This window comes from Hemitrygon akajei, chromosome 30 (assembly GCF_048418815.1).
Source record: "Hemitrygon akajei chromosome 30, sHemAka1.3, whole genome shotgun sequence".
NCBI classification, from domain to species: domain Eukaryota; kingdom Metazoa; phylum Chordata; class Chondrichthyes; order Myliobatiformes; family Dasyatidae; genus Hemitrygon; species Hemitrygon akajei.
Window position 1 is genome coordinate 5,489,411 of NC_133153.1, and position 19,774 is coordinate 5,509,184.

Consider the following 19,774-nt stretch of genomic DNA (forward strand, 5'->3'; position numbering starts at 1 on the left):
TGTCATTCATTTTTTTGTAATCTCCATATCCACTGAGATACAATGGCCAGCACCAAGGTTAAACATGAGTCTGCACACTGCATGCTCGGTGCCTATCAGATCTGACAGGGTGGGTGGGGGGACGCCGGAGCTGTGTGTGTTTCCCCCCTCTTTGCACAAGGAGCAGGTCGGAGGGATACAGCGTCTTATTTCGGCGTGGTGACGCGGCTCAGCCCTCTTCTCCCCCCAAAAAAATGTCCGCCTGAAGGATCGGCGGGCTGCGGCGGGCGAGAGGGAGACGGCGAGGCGCAGCCAGCCGCGCCACACACACGCACACACACCAGCCGGCACACGCCGAGCCAGTGCGGGCCGGCTCGCTGGCAGGAGCGCGGGGTGGGGGAGTCACAGCCCTCACCCTCAGGCGGGACCGCTGGCGGCCGTTGGATGTGTGGTGGAGGGGCGAGAGAGGTGAGGAGAGGAGAGGGGGCCCGGGGTAGCCCGAGGGCCTGGCCGTCAGAGTTGGACGGCTGGAGCCCGGGAGCAAGGCGACTTGCTGGTCAGAGGGAAGGGGGCTGGGCCGGGGCCGGGGCCTGTGCCTGGGCCTGCAGCTTGGGGCCGGGAGCGGGGTGAATGGGCAGCTGGGCGGGGCGCCGGGCGGCACCTTGACCCTAGAGCTCGCTCTGGTGCCTCCTGCCCCCGCCGGGAGGGCTCGCTGGACCCCGGCCTACTCGCTAACTGCCGTAAACTACCAGAGGCAGAGGAGTTGATCTCCTCACCCAGCACCCCCATCCCCGCCAGCTGCTGGAAGCTCTTCTATACACAAAACTTAATTCTGGTGATTTATCCTCTTAAAAACATTTACAGTGTCTTTTCCCAGTCGAGGTTAAATAGTCTTTGTCAGGTGGAGTGTTAACTTGTCATTTCTGGTAAAGTGACTTGTACTTTTGTGGTTAGGCAGGGACGCGCTCTCTTTATGCGGGAGGATATTTTTGGAGTCTGATGTAGAGTTTTACTTGCACAGCAAGTTCCCCGGAGTCTTTTATTTGTAGGGAGTTGCAACATTGGATTTTAAGTCTTTTTTTTCCGACCTCCCAACCTAGCTCCAGCACCTTTGAAAGCATTTGCTGACGGTTTTCTAAAGTAATTCATTGTTTTGAGTAATGTGAATATCTGTTTTGTTCATAGGTTTAGTGCGAATAATTCAAGATGAATCCACAGCAACGGATGGCCGCTATAGGAACGGACAAGGAATTGAGCGATCTGCTGGATTTTAGTGCGGTATGATGTTTCCAGGCTTTATTTTTTTAAAAACACGATTTACACTCAAACAATGTGAAAATCGCGTTGCCTGCATCCAGTTCAGTCAGAAACGAACCCTTTAAGTTTTATGTTATGTCTAGACTTAAGTCCAGTAGTTTCAACGGAATTGATTCATTAGGAAAGTGATGCAATTTTTGTGTGACGTTTAGCACAAGCTTAATTTTCAGGGTAGCTTTGAATTATTTCAGATTAGATTTTTGCATTGCCTGAAGTTGTCTATGGATGAGTTGACAACTTTCCCCTGATCCAGCTGTTAGATTAGTGGTAGTGGCAAACAAGAACGTTTTAAAAAATATATATATATATTAAGCTTTTACTAGAAATTACTCCCATCAGTTTTACGATTTGCATGATGATTAGCGAAAACATTCTTTACTGCATATTGAATTGGTTTAATTAAAAATTGAGATGTTTTACTCCATGGTTCTTGTTTATAACCATTTTAGTACATACAGTATTTTCATAATTTTGTTGCCATCTGTATGGCTCTTGGATGGGTTTGGTTGTGTTGAATATCATGGTAGTTGTACGGATTAATCATTACTTTTGATGTTTTTTTTTAGATGTTTTCTCCTCCTGTTAATAGCGGAAAAAATGGACCAACTACACTTGCAAGCAGTCAGTTTGGTGGTTCGGGTAAGACTACAGTACAATCTGCAATCAATATTTTGAAATTGTTTAATTCATGGACAAATTGTCTTTCTGCTTGTCAGTTGTAGATGTATTGAACGGTTTCGGAGGTTTATTAATACTGAAATTCGTCTGAATGCTGGTGCTGGAAATATCTAGCTTTGTATTGTGCAGACAGTGGAGATGACTAGAAAATTGTCACCCTTCTTGGGGGTTGATCTTGAATCTTAATTTGGAATTTTTAAGGATTAGTGCAGAGATTGTAAATGATGTGGTCTGCTATTAATAAATTAGGAAGTGTGTGTTGAAAGTGAAACTTGTATTTTATTTAGTATCGGATTTAGTTTCTAGATGTATGATTGAGATGAAATTAATTTGTTCAATACAGTAAGGGTTATTGCATTTAATAGGGTTGTATTGAGTGATTTCGAAGACTAGGTAGTGGACTTGTATTTCACAGTTAAGCTATATTGCATTATCAAAAACAATATTTAAGTTGAGCTTGTTTTGATGCTTGGTTATCTTTTTTTGACTCTGGTATGTGAGAGAAATAATGTCAGAACTTTTGTGATAAAGTCAATAAATAAAGTTGCTTCAATCATACTTAGTGTAGTATGGGAAAGCAGTTTTAGACAAATCTGTCTAGAATCTGCTCTTGCATATGAGTTTAATATTTGACAATTTTCTGCCCATGATTTAATGTTTCTTATTTTTATAGTTACATGTTTGTAGAATAGGAGGAATTTAAACTTGTTGACTTGTTAAATATCTTTTGTTTCTAGCTGAGAATAAGATGTGACTGTTTGTCAAAACTATTCCAAGTTTGAAATGTTAGACCTCATGGTTTGAAAGGCATTACCTCATGGCACTATTTAAATACTTGTGCTAGTGTTGATGAGCAGTGAAGGGAATTCTTGACTGTCATTTACTTTTGAAGGAAGTAATTTGTATGTTTTCTCCTGTTAAGAAAAAAAATCAATTTAAATCGGTGGTAACATTTCATTTAAATACTATAGATCAAGGAGAAGATAGTGACTTTCAATAAATCTGTAGCAGGTTGATAGAAGTTTGGTTGTGTGAATATAAAACAGCAGTATTATTACATTTCAGGCATTTAAATGTATGAATTCATGCTGGAGTTATACATGCTATCCAAATTTTGTTCCCTATAAAAACTTCAAATATTCTTCACACGAGCATCCTTTCCAAAATTTTTGTTCAATGTCGTGTTTATTGTTTATTAGTGTACAATCTTGCCATCTTTTTACAACATACTAAAATTCTCTGATTTGTTTGTTAGGTACAGATTACAGTTATCTAATTATTGGTCAAAAGTTGTAAGAGCCTTTCTGAGGAAGTGATTTTCTTCCCTTTTAATATAGATTGCATATGTTAATGATTCCGTAGAACTTTACTGAAATAGAATAAGAGATTAATGCACTTCATTTTAATAATGTAAATCCATATCACAGCAGATGTGTTGAAAAGCCTAGATAGAGTGGATGTGATGAGGACCACAGGGCACAGCTTCAGAATAGAGGGACATTCATTCTCAACAGAGATGAGGAGGAATTTCTTTAAGAGGGTGGTGAATCTGTAGAATTGTTGCCACAGGCAGTTGTGGAAGCCAGGTTATTGAGTGTATTTAAGGCAGAGGTTGATAGGTTCTTGATTAATCAACTGTGAGGGGTTGTGGGAGAATGGAGTAAAGGAATCAGCTATGATGAAATGGCGGATCATACTGGATAGGCCGAATGGCCCAATTCTGCTCCTTTGTGTATGGTCTTATGACCAAATCCACTATTACAAATGAAATGGCAAAGATGATGCGGTACCAAGCTAAAAGTATTTTCAGCATCAAAGTCTATGGATTCTCAGAAACTTCCAGGTGTTTTCCTTGGTTTTTTTTTGATATCAAAAATTTCAGGTTTATGCATTTTTATTGAAAAATTCACTTTTAAAATTGACACAAGTGATGCCATCTTGAGTCTTGTACAGGTTATAGGTGTTTCTTGTATTGTTCCCAATAACTTGCTTAACATTGTAAATGGAAAATTAGGGCTTGTTGACATGTTTCACTGAAGACTAACAGAAATGTGTATCTACAACAATAGAACTGCACAGTCAAATTTGCACATTCTGACTTAGTTTTGTTGACCAGTCATTATCTAACTAAGATACCATTTCCTTAACACCCAGTCTTTAAGCCTTCATTCTGGTGACATTGTCAGTTATGTGTTTCTCGGTAGATCCGAGTGAAATAGAATGTTGTACGTTGGTCTCATTCTAGAGGTTTGAGCAACCAGATCTAAAGTGACGTGAAAACATTGGAAACAAATTGCAGGTTGGGCAGCATCTGAAATGTTAAACTCTTTCTCGTTTCAAAGATGTCCAACCTGCATGGTGATTCTAGCATATTGTTTTTTTTTTCATTTTTCCAACATTCTTTGAGTTCCAGTCGAAAGGGAACTATTCAATAGGTTCAATTTAATGTCAGACAAATGTATACAACTGAAATTCTTTTTCTTCGAAAACAGAGAAGTGGCCCAAAGAATGAATGATCATTAAATGTTAGAACCCCAAAGCCCCCCCATGCATAAGCAGCAGCAAGGCAATGACCCCCCCCCCCCCCCAACCACCACCACCATCAGTGAAAAAGCACTGGTGCCCTCCACTGAGCGCTCAAGCATGCAGCAAAGCATCAATAAAGACACAAACTTGCAGTACCCCAAAGACTACTCGTTCACCCGGTATTCGACATACCACAGGCTCTCTTTCCCCCTAATAAGGGAAAAGAGGTGTCCCTGTTTCACAGCGAGAGAGGAGACATAACAAAAACAACTCGCTGATTTATGGTGTCAAAAGTCTTTTTCTGAGCTCTGTGCCCAAAGAACTCGGGTACCTGGGCACACAGCCAGTAGCCAGTTCGCTGCTTATGATTTTCCATCTCCCACGACACACCAGTTTTGTGCGGCAGCAGCGACATTGAATCTGCTCACCTCAGAGCCACGAAAATCTGGCACCCTGAAAGTGTGTTAGTCTTCTAGGCTGTGTCCTTGGCATATTGAAAAATGGCCAGTCATGAGGCCTTGAGAGCGGCTCCCATTCCTTCAAAGAGCTGAAGTCAGCATGTAACTCCAGGTCAGGGACTTCAAAAGAACCCTGAAAAGGGAAAAAAGAGATATTAAAGGTAGGAATAGTATTGGTAAAGTAGCAACATTAGAGATGATCTTTGTAGATGGCATGTTGAATTCCTGTCAAATCTTACAAAGAGGATCAAGTTCATAACTCTTAGTCAACATAATTAGAACACATGTACTGGGTATTAACTTCATTGGAGATCCATTGGCTTTTTCACCTTTTCAATTGCTTACTTAACAAAAATGATGATTTTAAAAAAAGGTACAAAGCCTCTTTGGACACACTATGGTATAATACGAGTGAAAATCTTTTTGAGGTTCAGTGATTTGCTCTAAAATATGGGAGTCATCCATTGAGCGTTGTACTGAGGTTAACAGATGCATAATCTTCTAGTCCAGAAATAATTATAAATCCATGTTTTTATGGATTATAAGTATTTTCTCTGGGCTCAGCTCATGGTATTAACTGATTTGTATCAATAAAAATCATATTTAACAAGTGTTATGTTAATCTTTGTGCATTGATATAAACAAGGATGTATTGTGCCCTTGCAAACCATCATATGGTGGAGGATCTAAAAGAGTTAATTCTAACAGAATAGAAAGATTTCAAAGAAAGGTACTTGTTCAGAGCTGTTTGGTCTGCGAATGTTTGCCGTTTGTTCATTTACTGGTGCGCTTATGCCATTATTTTTCATAATATTTGAGAATGTAAAATAATACGCAATACTGGAGGAACTCAGCAGGCCAGGCAGCATGTATGGGAAAGAACACAGTAAATGTTTTGGGCTGAGACCCTTGTGGCAGGACTGGAGGGGGAAAAAGAACTGAGGAGTAGATTTAAAAAGTGGAAGGGGGGGGGGGGGGAGAGAGAGAAACAAGGTGATAGGTGAAACCCGAAGGAGGAGGGATGAAGTAAAGAGCTGTAAGTTGATTGCTGAAAGAATGCAGGGCTGGAGAAGGGGGGAGTCTGATAGAGGACAGAAGGCCATGGACGAAAGAAACAGGAGGTGATGGGTGGGCAAGGAGATAAGGAAGAGGATGGGGAATGGTGAAGGGGGGTTGGGCATTACCGGAAGTTTGAGATATTGATGTTCATGTCATCAGGTTGGAGGCTACCCAGATGTTGATCCTCCAGCCTAAGTGTGGCCTCATCACAACAATGGAGGAGGCCATGTATGGACATATTGGAATGGGAAATGGCATTAAAATTGGTGGCCACCAGGAGATCCCTCTCTTTCTGGCAGCTGGAATGTAGGTGCTAGGCAAAGCGGTCTCCCAATCTATGTCAGGTCTCACTGATTATACAGGAGGCCATACCAGGAGCACTGGATACAGTGTATGACCCCAACAGACTCACAGGTGAAGTGTCACCTTACCTGGAAGGACTGTTTGGGGCCCTGAATAGTAGTGTGGGAGGTGGTGTAGGGGCAGGTATGGCACTTGTTCCACTTGAAAAGATAATTGCCAGGAGGGAGATCAGTGGGGAGAGATGAATGGACAAGGGAACGATCCCTGTGGAAAGCAGAAAGTGGGGGGAGGGAAATGTGCTTGGTCGTGGGATCCCATTGGAGAAGGCAGAAATTGTGGAGAATAATGCCCTGGACATGGAGGCTGGCAGGGATAAGAACCCTATCTTTGGTAGGATGGAGCAAGGATGTGGTGAGAACAGACGTGTGTGAAATGGAAGAGATATGGTTGAGGACATAATTGGTGGAGGAAGGGAAGCCCCTTTGAAGGAGGAGGACGTCTTTGTTCTGGAATGAAAAGCCTCATCCTGAGAGCAGATGAGTCGGAGGAATTGAAAGAAGGGGATAGCGTTTTTATGAGTAACAGGGTGGGAAGAGGTATAGTCCAGGTTGCTGTGAGAGCCCGTTGGTTTGTAATAGACATCAGTAGATAAGCTGACCCCATCCTCCTGACACCTTACTAGGGATAGGGTTCCTCTTGTCTTCACCTACCATCTCACCAGCTTCTGCGTCCAGCACATAATTCTCTGCAACTTCCATCTCCAACGGGATTCCACCACCAAGCACATCTTTTCCTCTCCCCCCCCCCTCCCATTTTCTGCTTTCTGCAGTGATCACTCCTTATGTGACTTGATTGTCTATTCATCCCTTCCCTCTGAGCCTGGCACTTGTCCTTGGAAGTGAAACAAGTGCTAACCTGCCCCTACACTACCTCCCTCACTACCATTCAGGGCCCTAAGCAGTCCTTTCAGGTGAGGTAACACTTCACCTGTGAGTCTGCTGGGGTCATGTACTACCATTCTGATATGTCTATCCTTGATCACCTCCACTGTCGTGATGAGGCCACACTTGGGTTGGAGGTACAGTGCCCTGTATTCTGTCTGGGTAGCCTCCAACCTGAAGTCATGAACATTGATTTTTCGAACTTCTGGTAATGCCACCCCTCCCCCCCCCCAACTCCCTTCACAATTCCCTATTCTCTTTTCCCCCTCTCAGCTTATCTCTGCCCACCCATGCCTTCCTCTGGTGCTTCTTCTCCTCCCTCTCTCTTCCCCCCCCCCCCCCACTTTCTTCCATGATCATCTTTAGCCAGCAGGTATTGAATCTATGGAATTCATTGCCACAGACAGCTGCAGAGGCTAAGTTGTCAAATACACTTAAAGCAGAAGTTTATAGGTTCTTGATTCGTAAGGGTGTAAAAGATTACGAGGAGAAGGCAGAAGCATGGAACTGAGGAATAATAATCAGCCGTGATGGAATGGTGGAGCAGACTTGATGGGCCACTAATTCTGCTCCTATGTCTTACGGTTTTAATTGTCTTGTGAAGGATATTTTGTAAATTTATTGCAAAGGAAAATCAATCTGTTAATGTTGATGGCTGCAGTTAGTTTTCCATTCTTATTTAAGTTGGTTGAATTTTGAAGTATTCACTGAAACTTTAATAAAGAATTCAGAACATCAGTTCCAGTGATGAGAAGCTGATGTTCTTGTTCAGGAAGGCTGAGAGGAGCTTGCTGCAGAAAGCAATTGATACAAGTCAAAAACCGCAAGTGTTAAGAGTTGGTGAATGATCAGATAATACAGATCGGAATTAATTGGCAAAGTAATTGCTAGAGAAGAACTTTGAGACAAATGAGAGGCTGGGATTTGGAATGCACTACCTGATGAACTGGTGGATGTAAGTTCAAAACCAGTTGCTCAAGAAAGAATAAATATTTAACAGGAGAAATGTAGAGATGAAAGTGAGAATGGATTCATTTAAATTGTTCTTTCATAGAGCCTGTACAGAATTGTCTTGGTTCTCTGTTCGAGTAGATGTTGCCATGGAACTTAGAGCAGTGGAGAAAAGAAACCCCTAAAACTGCAGAGGAATTACAAGTCTTGCTAAAGGGTCTCGGCCAGAAACGTCAATTGTTTATTCATTCCCGTAGATGCTGCCTGGCCTGCTGAGTTCCTCCAGCATTTTGTCGTCTTGTTTGGACTTCCAGCATCTGCAGATTTTCTCTTGTTTCTGTTGAAAGGATGTTTTTCTAAAAATTATTCATTATTTTGTGTGTACTAGTATTGTGACTACAATGGGCTGGTCATTTTTATTAGAGTTTAAATGACCTATAGTTACATGTGGTTGTTGAAGAAGTTATTAATAAATCCTGATGTTAAAAGTAGTTTAATGCATAAGTGTTGATAAGCTTTGATTCTTCATTGAGATTTCTCTAAAGGTTTGACTCCAAAACCTCCATTTTGTAATCCAGGTATCTACCTTGGAAATCTAAAAGTGCCATTAATTATGGCATTTAAAAAAAAACTAACAGTGTGATGAATGAATCCACACTGAAATGTGTTCTGTAAGGGTTTTAGCCCATAAGACATAGGAGCAGAATTAAGCTATTAAGCCAATCAAGTCTGTTCTGCTAGTTGATCATGGCTGATTTAGTTTCTATCTCAACTCCATTCTGCTGTCTTCTCCCTGTAACCTTTTGATGCGATTACTAATCTGGAACCTGTCAACCTCTGCTTTAAGTATACCCAATGACTTGGCCTTTATGGCCATCTGTGGCAATGAATTGCAACAGATTCAGCACCATTTGGCTGAAAAATTCCTCTTCATCTCTTCCAATGGACAGTCTGTTTAACAGTCTTTTTGAAACCAGGTTGTGGAGCATACATTTTTTTTGAGGATAGATTTGTTCGGTAAAGCTGGAATCGCTTGTAATCATTTGATCATTGCTTGAGAAGCGAGCTGGAGACTGAACTGCTTGTAATGAATACTCTGAATTAGGTGCTTGGTACGTTCATGCATGACTAAGTGCATTCTAGATGTTAGCAGATTTCCACTTGTATTCCTTATGGAAGTTTAGATTCGATCAGGTAATTTTTGTCTTAGCTGGTGTTTAAAATCACTTACCGTAGATTCCGGACTACAGAGCGCACCTGATTAAAAGCCGCTGGCTCTAATTTTAGAAAGAAAATCAATTTTTTACTTGTACAGGCCGCACCGGATTTTAGGCCGCACCGGATTTTCGGCCGCAGGTGTCCCACGTTGTAATATGAGATATTTACACAGAAAGATATTACACGTGAGGATTTTTTAACTTTTAATTAAATCCATATGGTAACATAAACAAATACATATTGCAAATGCTTTTTTTCGAACCGTGCCTGTAACGCGGCTACTTTTAAATATACGTTGCGTATACTTTTTTACTGAACAACATTCCAATATCTCCTAACGACTGGTAAAAAATATATATACTGCAGCCTACCAGGAAAAGTTATTGATCGCCTTTAACTTAAAAGCAGCGTTCGCTCAGATCCAATGCCGCTCCGCCGCTCCCCCCCGCCTTCCCGTTTATCGCAAACTGGCATTTTTCCCACAAGACGCGGCGAAACCGGGTGTGACGTCATAGCATCCCGTGATGTAGTACAGAAAACAAATATAGTTAAAACACTTCTAACTTTAACTAGAAAATGAATTACTAAGCGAAAATATTATAAACTAAATAACTGCCATAAAGGCAGCACAATGCTTTTCTTTGAGTGTTTTCCATGTTGATGAGGGTGAGTACAAATGACTGATTTACAATAATTTAATTGTGAAAGTGCGCTTGATTTATCGTACAATTTCATTGGACATCTGTGAACTACTCATCAATTTTATTGGTCTACTGTTACGAGGCAAAATGTTTTTGGCGGCATGAAAAAAAACCATGCATTAGCCGCACCGTATTAAAGGCCGCAGAGTTCAAAGCTGTTCAAAATGTGGGAAAAAAGTAGCGGCTTATAATCCGACATCTACGGTAGTATTTTCAGTCTCAAGACACAGTAGGCAGTGTCAGAATGTATTGTAAGTGTGCCTGTGCTTGCATGAGTCCAATGTACATCATAAAAAAATTATAATCTTGATAAACGTCCTGTGAAATGATTGCTGTCAATAGGATAGTGCTAGTTCATTTAAAAATAAAGAGAAATCAGGTTGCAGGTTCATGTCGGCATTCCCAGGGTTATGACAGGATTCTGTTCCTGAGAGCTGTTTGTAAATTGAACTCTTCAGAAATCAACAAAAAGAAAGTGGTGATTTTGGGGGGTGGGGAGGAGAGGAGTCAGAAAAACTGCCATGAAAGGAGAATGAGCAGATGTGAGAAAACGAGGTTCAGCTAGCCTCACTAATTCAGTGATTGAATCTTTCTCAGTGCTCCCAGCTCTGCTTGGCTATGCTTGACTTGGGCCCTAATTATTGTGGATTGCTTAGGGTTGGAATAGAAAGTGCATAGAAATGCCTCTTTTCCACCTGACAGAAGGTGCCTGCAGTAGTTTGTCCACCCACCTGTTTCCTAAAAACTTCATGTGTAAGGGCTGCCCAGAGGTTGGGCACATGGTTGGGGAGCATCCGTACTAGGCAGTTACAGTGAGTGATTGTTCATTAGAAATAATTCTTAGTTTTTAGCTGAACTTTACCACAATTCAATTTGATTATTGACCGTAAGACCAAAAGACATAGGAGCAGAATTAGGCCACTCGGCCCATTGAGTCTGCACTGCCAACTCATCATGGCTGATTTATTATTCCTCAACTCCATTCTCCTGTCTTCTTGCCATAACCTTTGATGTCCTTATTAGTCAAGAACCTATTGACCTCTGCTTTAAATATACTCAATGACTTGGCTTCCACAGCTGTCTGTGGCAATGGATTTCACAGATTAAACATCCTCTGGCTAAAGAAGTTCCTCCTCACCTCTGTTCTAAAGGGACATTCGTGCATTCTGAGACTCTGCCTTTGTCCCAGACACCCACCCCCACTATGGGAAACATCCTCCCAACGTTCATCTAGCTAGGCCTTTCAATATACAGTCGGCCCTCCTTATCCGCAAATTCCGCATGCGCGAATTCAATCAACCGCGAATTGTGAAAACCGGGAAGTGCTCTTCCAGCACTTGTTGTTGAAGCATGTACAGACTTTTTTCCTTGTCATTATTCCCTAAACAATGCAGTATAACAACCATTTTACATAGCATTTACATTGTATTAGGTATTATAAGTAATCTAGAGATGATTTAAAGTATTTGGGAGGATGTGCGTGGGTTATCGTGGATCGGGATCGAGAAAAATCGGAAGTTCTCTTACTAAGTTAGTCAGAACAGGTACATCTGGTATTATTTAGCGATAGTCAAACGTTTGTTTTAGTATATAGTTGTAGCGATGTGGTACACACAGCGTTGAAATAACGACACGCAGTCAGTAAGTCGTTTCGAGACTAGTTTATTCAAACTTCGCGGAGCTGGTATTTCAATCCCTAGCGCCCACCCTCTCCCGGCGGAAAAGACATCAGAGGTGCATTACCAAAGTCTCTCCCCGCGCGCTGGCTATTTGTGAGCCGGTTCGCCTGCGCAGAAAGTGAGTCGCCACATAACCCCCCCCCCCTCCCCCCTGCCCAGAACCAGCGATACACCCCCCAATGTCCTCAGTCTGGGTTGGACTCTGTTTGGAGGTGCCTCTGCGCCGCGGTGCCTGAACCGCGACCGGCTGCACCAAGTCCACATGGGCTGGTTTGAGTCGGTCCACCGTGAAAACCTCCTCTTTCCCCCCAATGTCCAGAACATACGTGGACCCGTTGTTGTTGATCACCTTGAACGGCCCCTCGTACGGCCGCTGTAGCGGCGCCCGGTGTCCGCCCCTTCGTACAAACACAAACTTACAGTTTTGCAGTTCTTTGGATACATGGGTCGGGGTCAGTCCGTGCTGTGAAGTTGGTACGGGGGCCAGGTTGCTGAGCCTTTCGCGTAGTCTGTCCAGGACTGCTGTGGGTTCTTCCTCTTGCCCCCTTGGGGCTGGTATGAACTCTCCCGGGACGGCCAGGGGTGCGCTGTACACCAACTCGGCTGACGAGGCGTGCAGATCCTCTTTGGGCGCTGTACGAATTCCAAGCAGGACCCAGGGAAGCTCGTCCACCCAGTTAGGTCCTCTCTGGCGGGCCATGAGAGCCGACTTCAAGTGACGATGGAAGCGTTCCACCAGTCCGTTCGACTGTGGGTGGCAGGCAGTTGTGTGGTGCAGCTGCGTTCCCAACAGGCTGGCCACAGCTGACCACAGGCTGGAAGTGAACTGGGGGCCTCTGTCGGTGGTAATGTGGGCCGGTACCCCGAAGCGTGCTACCCAGGTTGCGATCAGTGCTTGGGCGCAGGAATCGGCAGGTGTGTCGGTGAGCAGGACTGCCTCTGGCCACCTCGTGAACTGGTCTACCACCGTTAGGAGGTACCGCGCTCCTCGGGACACTGGTAGGGGGCCCACGATATCCACGTGAATGTGGTCGAACCTCCGGTGGGTGGGTTCGAACTGCTGCGGCGGGGCTTTAGTGTGCCGCTGCACCTTGGCTGTTTGGCACTGCGCGCACGTTCTGGCCCATTCACTGACCTGCTTGCCAAGTCCGTGCCACGCGAACTTGCTGGAGACCAGCTGGACGGTTCTCCTGATAGACGGGTGCGCCAAACCGTGTATGGAGTCGAAAACCCGCCGCCTCCAGGCTGCTGGGACGATGGGGCGAGGTTGGCCAGTAGCCACGTCGCACAGGAGGGTCCTATCACCTGGGCCTACAAGAAAGTCCTGCAGCTGCAAACCTGAGACTGCGGTCCTGTAGCTGGGCATCTCATCGTCTGCCTGCTGCGCCTCCGCTAGTGCTGCATAGTCCACCCCCAGGAACAAGGCCTGGACAGCTGATCTGGAGAGTGCGTCCGCCATGACGTTGTCCTTTCCCGAGACATGCTGGATGTCCGTCGTGTACTCCGAGATGTAGGACAGATGTCGCTGCTGGCGAGCCGACCAGGGATCAGACACCTTCGTGAACGCGAAGGTCAATGGTTTGTGGTCCGTGAACGCGGCGAACGGCCTGCCTTCTAAGAAGTACCGGAAATGCCGGATTGCCAGGTATAGCGCCAACAGTTCCCGGTCGAAAGCACTGTATTTGAGCTCGGGTGGGCGCAGGTGTTTGCTGAAAAACGCCAGGGGTTGCCAGCGACCCTCGATGAGTTGTTCCAGCACCTCACCGACTGCTGTGTTAGATGCGTCCACTGTGAGGGCGGTAGGGACATCCATTCTGGGGTGCACTAGCATCGCGGCATTTGCCAAGGCTTCTTTCGTTTTAATGAAAGTGGCAGCAGACTCCTCGTCCCAGGTAATGTCTTTTCCCTTACCCGACATCAGGGCAAACAGGGGGCGCATGATTCGGGCAGCTGAAGGGAGGAAACGGTGGTAGAAATTTACCATACCCACGAATTCTTGAAGGCCTTTGATTGTGTTGGGTCGGGGGAAATGGCGGACTGCGTCTACCTTAGCGGGCAGAGGGGTTGCCCCGGCTTTAGTAATCCTGTGGCCTAGGAAGTCGATGGTGTCGAGCCCGAACTGGCATTTGGCCGGGTTGATCATCAGGCCGTATTCACTCAGTCGGGCGTAGAGTTGACAGAGGTGGGACAGATGCTCCTGACGACTGCTGCTGGCTATGAGGATGTCGTCCAAATAGACGAAAGCGAAGTCCAGGCCACGTCCCACCGCGTCCATTAACCGCTGAAACGTCGGCATTCTTTAGGCCGAACGGCATGCGGAGGAACTCGAAAAGGCCGAAAGGGGTGACGAGTGCCGTTTTGGGCACGTCGTCCGGATGCATCGGGATTTGATGGTATCCCCGGATGAGGTCCACCGTGGAGAAGATCCGTGCGTCATGCAGGTTTGCTGCAAAATCCTGAATGTGCGGCACAGGGTAGCGGTCCGGTGTCGTAGCCTCGTTCAGCCTGTGGTAGTCGCCGCAGGGTCTCCAGCCCCCTGTTGCTTTGGGCACCATGGGCTGTCGGACCGCCGTATGATCCCCAATTCCTCCATCCGCTTGGATTCCTCCTTCGCCAGGTGGAGCTTGTCTGGCGGGAGCCTTCGTGCGCGGGCGTGGAGGGGAGGTCCCTGGGTCAGAATGTGGTGCTGTACCCCGTGTCTGGGCATGGCTGCTGTGAACTGCGGTGTCAGAATCGATGGGAAACCTGCCAGGATTCTGGTGAATTCGTTGTCCGACAGCGTGATGGAGTCCAGGTATGGGGCCGGCAACTTGGCTTCACCCAGGGAGAATGTCTGGAAAGTCTCGGCATGTACCAGTCTTGTCCCTTGCAAGTCGACCAGCAGGCTGTGAGCTCGCAAGAAGTCCGCCCCCAGGAGTGGTTGGGCCACCGTAGCCAGTGTGAAGTCCCATGTGAACCGGCTGGCGCCGAACTGCAGGTCCGTATCGTGCTGCCGTTTGCAGCCCTCAGGGTGGGTCCTGGCTTCCTGTTGCGGGTGTCGTACTCCGTCGGGGGCAAGACGCTGATCTCCGCTCTGGTGTCGACCAAGAAGCGGCGTCCCGACTGTTTGTCCCAGACGTACAAGAGGCTGACCTGGTGGCCAGCCGCCATAGTCATTAGCGGCAGCTGGCCCTGGCCCTGGCAGGGCGGGTGACAACGGCGGGCTTTTGTGCCCCACCGCTGGTGGTAGAAACACCACTGTTCACTGGCCTCCTCGCTCCTGTCTCTGTGTTGTGTGCGCTCCCCTGCCAGGCCTGGTCTGATCTGCTGTTGGGCGCGTGGCCTGGTAATCTGACCGACGGACGCCACGCTGTCCTTCTTGGCTTTCCACAGCACATCTGCCCGGGCCGCCACCTTCTGGGGGTCGCTGAAATCTGCGTCGGCCAGCAGCAGATGTATGTCCTTGGGCAGTTGCTCTAGGAACGCTTGCTCGAAAATGAGGCAGGGCTTGTGTCTGTCGGCCAGGGACAGCATCTCGTTCATCAATGCTGATGGCAGTCTGCCACCCAAACCGTCCAGGTGAAGCAGGCGGGCACCCCGCTCACGCCGTGAGAGGCCAAAGGTCCCAATGAGCAGCGCCTTGAATGCTTCATATTTGCGTTCTTCTGGGGGCGACTGTATGAAATCCGCAACCTGGGTGGCCGTCTCCTGGTCAAGGGCGCTCACAACATGGTAGTAACGCGTGAAATCAGAGGATATCTGCCAAATCTGGAACTGGGCTTCTGCTTGGTTAAACCACACGCGTGGTCGCAGCGTCCAGAAAGTCGGCAGCTGTAGCGAAACTGCGTGAACAGATGAAGAGTCGGTCATCTTTGGTCCAAATCCAGTTTGGACCGTCGGGGTCACCAATGTACCGATGTGCTACACACAGCGCTGAAATAACGACACGCAGTCAGTAAATCGTTTTGAGACTAGTTTATTCAAACTTCGTGGAGCTGGTATTTCAATCCCTAGCGCCCGCCCTCTCCCGGCGGAAAAGACGTCAGAGGTGCATTACCAAAGTCTCTCCCCGCGCGCTGGCTATTTGTGAGCCGGTTCGCCTGCGCAGAAAGTGGGTCACCACATAGTATATATTTTACCTTTCTATGCAGATAAAACACTTAAGAACGTATGTTTCGTCGCTGGGCTTGGGAACAGAAGTTCCCGAGATTGATCCAGTGACAGATCGCTCTCGAGTGCTTGATGTGGAGGATCAAAAATCCAAAACCCAATAATTAAACTTAGTAATTGCTTAGTAATAATTGTAGCTTTCATCGGCGCAGAGCCTTTCTTACCTTATCCTTTAAAATTGTTCCAATCGTTGACCGACGTAGCCTAACGCTTTTTATTTTCAATTGTGTTTGTGATTATTTTCGTGAACAGAAGCACTGCGGATTCAGATCTCTGCCGCCGGGTCCTAATGTCCACCACACTGAGACAGGTTAAGTAAGGTCAGGGGTTCCGTTGGGTCCTAAGGTCCACTACATTGAGACAGGTTGAATAAGGGACTTGAGCATCCGCGAATTTTGGTATCCACGAGAGGTCCCGGAACCAATCCCTCGCGGATAAGGAGGGCCGACTGTACAATAGGTTACAATGAGATCCCACCTCATTTTTTTGAACTCAAGTGAGGACAGACCCAGAGCCATCAAATGATCCTTATACATTCACTCTTTCATTCTTGTGAACTTCTCTGGACGCTCTCCAGCACATCTATTCTAGGGTAAGCGATCCAATAGTGCTCACGATACTCCAAGTGCTACCTGACAAATGCCTTATAAAGCCTCAGCATTACATCCTTGTTGTGTATTTAAATTCTCTTGACATGGATGCTAACATTGCATTTGCCTACCTTGCCACTGACTCAAACCTGTAAGTTAATGTTTTGGGAATCCAAGACAAGGACTCCCAAGTCCCTTTGCAACTCTTGATTTCTGAATTTCTCCCCGTTTAGAAAATGGTCTACTCCTTTATTCTTTCTACCAAAGTGTAGACTTCCCTACATATATTCTATCTGCCACTTCTGTGACCATTCTCCCAATCTAAGTCCTTCTGCAGACACCCTGCTTCCTCAACAAGACTGCCCCTCCACTTGTCTTTGTATCAGCCACAAATTTGATCACAAAACCACCAATTCCATCATCCAAATCATCGACATATAACATGGAAAGAAATGATCCAACACCGATCCCTGTGGAGCCGTTAGTCACCAGCAGCCAACCAGAAAAGGCCCCCTTTATGTTTGCTCTTTGCCTCCTGACAGTCAGCCAGTCTTCTATCCATGCCAGTGTCAGTCCTGTCATGCCATGGGTTCTTGGCTTAGTTAACAACATCATGTGCGACACCTTGTCAAAGGTCTTCTAAACATCCAAGTAAACAACATCCACTGACTCTCCTTTGTTTATCCTGCCTGTTATTTCCTCAGGAATTCCAACAGATTTGTCAGGCAAGATTTCCCCTGAAAGAAGCCATGCTGACTTCAGTCTTTTTTCAGTGTCTCCAAGAACCATGAAACCTCATTGTTAAAATGGATTTCAACATCTTACCAACGACTGAATTCAGGCTAATGGGCCTATGCTTTCTTATCTTTTTCCTCCCTCCCTTAAAAAGTTGAGAGACATTTGCAACTTTCATGACTTCTGGAACCATTCCAGAATCTAGTGATTCTTGAAAGATCATTAATGCTGCCACAATCTCTTGTCAAAGGCCTGTGTGCATCCAAGTGAACAGTGCTACCTCTTTCAGAGCCTTGGGATGAGGTCCATCTGGTACAGATGATTTATCTACCTTTAGACCTTTCAACTTCCCAATCATCTGCTCCTTATTAAAAGCAACTATACTCACTTTTGTCCCTGACATTCTCAGATTTCTGGCATCCTGGTGGTGTTTTCCACAGTGAAGGCTGACACAAAATACTTACTGTGTTTATCTGCCCCCCCCCCCCCCCCAATTACCACTTCTCTAACATAATTTTCCTGCAGTCCGATATCCTCTCTTGCACTCTATATATATCTGGGGGGGGGGGCAAAAAGCTTTCGGTATCCTCTTTTATATTATTGGCTAGTTTACCTTCATATTTCATCTTTTCTCTCCTTATTGCTTTTTTAGTTGCCTTCTGTTGGTTTTTGAAAGATTCCAAATCCTCAAGCTCCCCTTTAATTTTTGATATATTGTATAGCCTCTCTTTCACTTTTATGCTGTCTTTGACTTCCCTTGTCAGCCACTGTTGCCGCATCTCTCTTTAGAATACTACTATGGAATGTATCGATCCTGCACATTTCAAATTGCTACCAGAAATTCCAGTCATTGCTGTTCCACTATCATCCCTGCTAGTGTCTGCTTACAGTTAATATTGGTCAACTTCTCTCTCTTGCCTCTGTAGTTCCCTTTACGCCACTGTAATACTGATACATATGACTTTATCTTCTCCCTCTCAAATTGCAGAGTGAATTCTATCACATTATGATCACTGACTTTGGTTTGTTTATCTTAAGCTCCGTAATCAAATCTTGTTCATTACACAACACTCAATCCAGAATTGTCTTTCCCAGTGTCCTCAACCACAAGCTATTCTAAAAAACCATCATGTAGGCATTATAAAAATTCCTTCTCCTGAGACCCAGCACCAACCTGATTTCTCCCCCCCCCCCCCCAGTCTACCTGCATATTGAAATCCTTCATGACCATCGTAACATTGCCCTTTTTCATGCCTTTTCTATGCCCTACATCCCATCAGGGTCTTTTTACTCTTGCAGAATCCTTGTGGGTAGAGTTAAGAAGCTGCATCTTTCAATCCTAGATCACCTCTTAAGGATTTGATACCTTTTTTAACCAACAGCTACTCCACCCCCTCTGCCTACCTGCCTGTCCTTTTGCTATAGTGTGTATCCTTAGATATTAAGAACCAAATTATAATCTTTCTGTCATGTTTCAGAGATGCCCACATCATGCCTGTCAATTTCTAGCTGTATTACAAGATCATCTACCTTATTCTGTATACTGTGTGCTTTCCATTTCATAACATCTTTGTTATAATAGAGTTAACGGAACATACTGAACAGGTATGGTCACACCAGTATCTTGTACAACTGCACCATGACTTCACAGCTTCTAAACTATGAACTTCAGAATGCCAAAGTTAATCTACGTGACCCAGTCTGCTTCTGAGTACACTTTCAGGGAAGCGTATACCGGAACTCTCAGGTTCCTATCATTTATTGTGAAAGCCTTACCTTGATTTGACTTCACACAAATAGCATCTTTCACTTAGCTTGATGTGAACTCCATTTGATATTCCTTGGCCTACTTAGCTAATCAACATCCACACTGAAATTTTGGATAACTTTCTACATTGTTCACTATGCCACTTACTTCAGTGTCATCTGCAAACTGTACTGTTCTGTGTTAACCATGCCTTGTACATTCTCATCCAATTTGTTGATTTATAGAGGATAAACAACAATGGGCTCACTAGTCACGGGTCTACAACTGGAGAAACTACCTTCCACCACCACCACCTACTTCCTATCATCAATGCAATTGTGTATCCAGTTCGCCTGTTCTCCATGGATTCCATGTGAACTAATCTAACAGCAGCCTGGCATGTAGAACCTTATCAAAGGCCTTGTCACGTCTACCATCCTGCCCTCATTGACCTTAGTCACGTCATTAAGAAGAAACACAGGTTTGTAAGCTGTGCTGACTACACCCTATTCAACTTCTGTCTTCACAGATGCATGCATATCTTAACCCTCAGAATCCCCTCTAGTAACTTATCTACCAGAGATTTTAGGTTCCTGATCATAGTTTCCAGGTTTTTCTTTGCAACTCTACTACCCTCCTGTCTACCAGCTCCTCACCCATGGCTAGAAATGATATAAATATCTTAGCAAGGGCTTTTACAATTTCTTCTCTAGCCTTCTACAGTATTCTTGTTTATATCTGTT

At 45.2% G+C, this 19,774-nt stretch overlaps 1 protein-coding gene across 3 annotated transcripts in view; it reads left to right on the forward strand.

Annotated features, from left to right (window-relative positions):
* The first annotated feature begins 195 nt into the window (after positions 1 to 195).
* tcf12 (transcription factor 12) overlaps positions 196 to 19,774 on the forward strand; it is a 345,003-nt gene continuing 325,424 nt past the window's right edge. For 2 of the 3 annotated variants that reach the window (XM_073032902.1, XM_073032904.1), the window contains exons 1-3: positions 196 to 447; positions 1,165 to 1,257; positions 1,863 to 1,935. In XM_073032902.1, coding sequence (XP_072889003.1) covers positions 1,186 to 1,257; positions 1,863 to 1,935 — 145 coding nt within the window. In that variant the 5' untranslated portion in view covers positions 196 to 447; positions 1,165 to 1,185. The remainder of the gene's footprint in view (positions 448 to 1,164; positions 1,258 to 1,862; positions 1,936 to 19,774) is intronic. The other variant, XM_073032903.1, reaches the window with a different exon arrangement.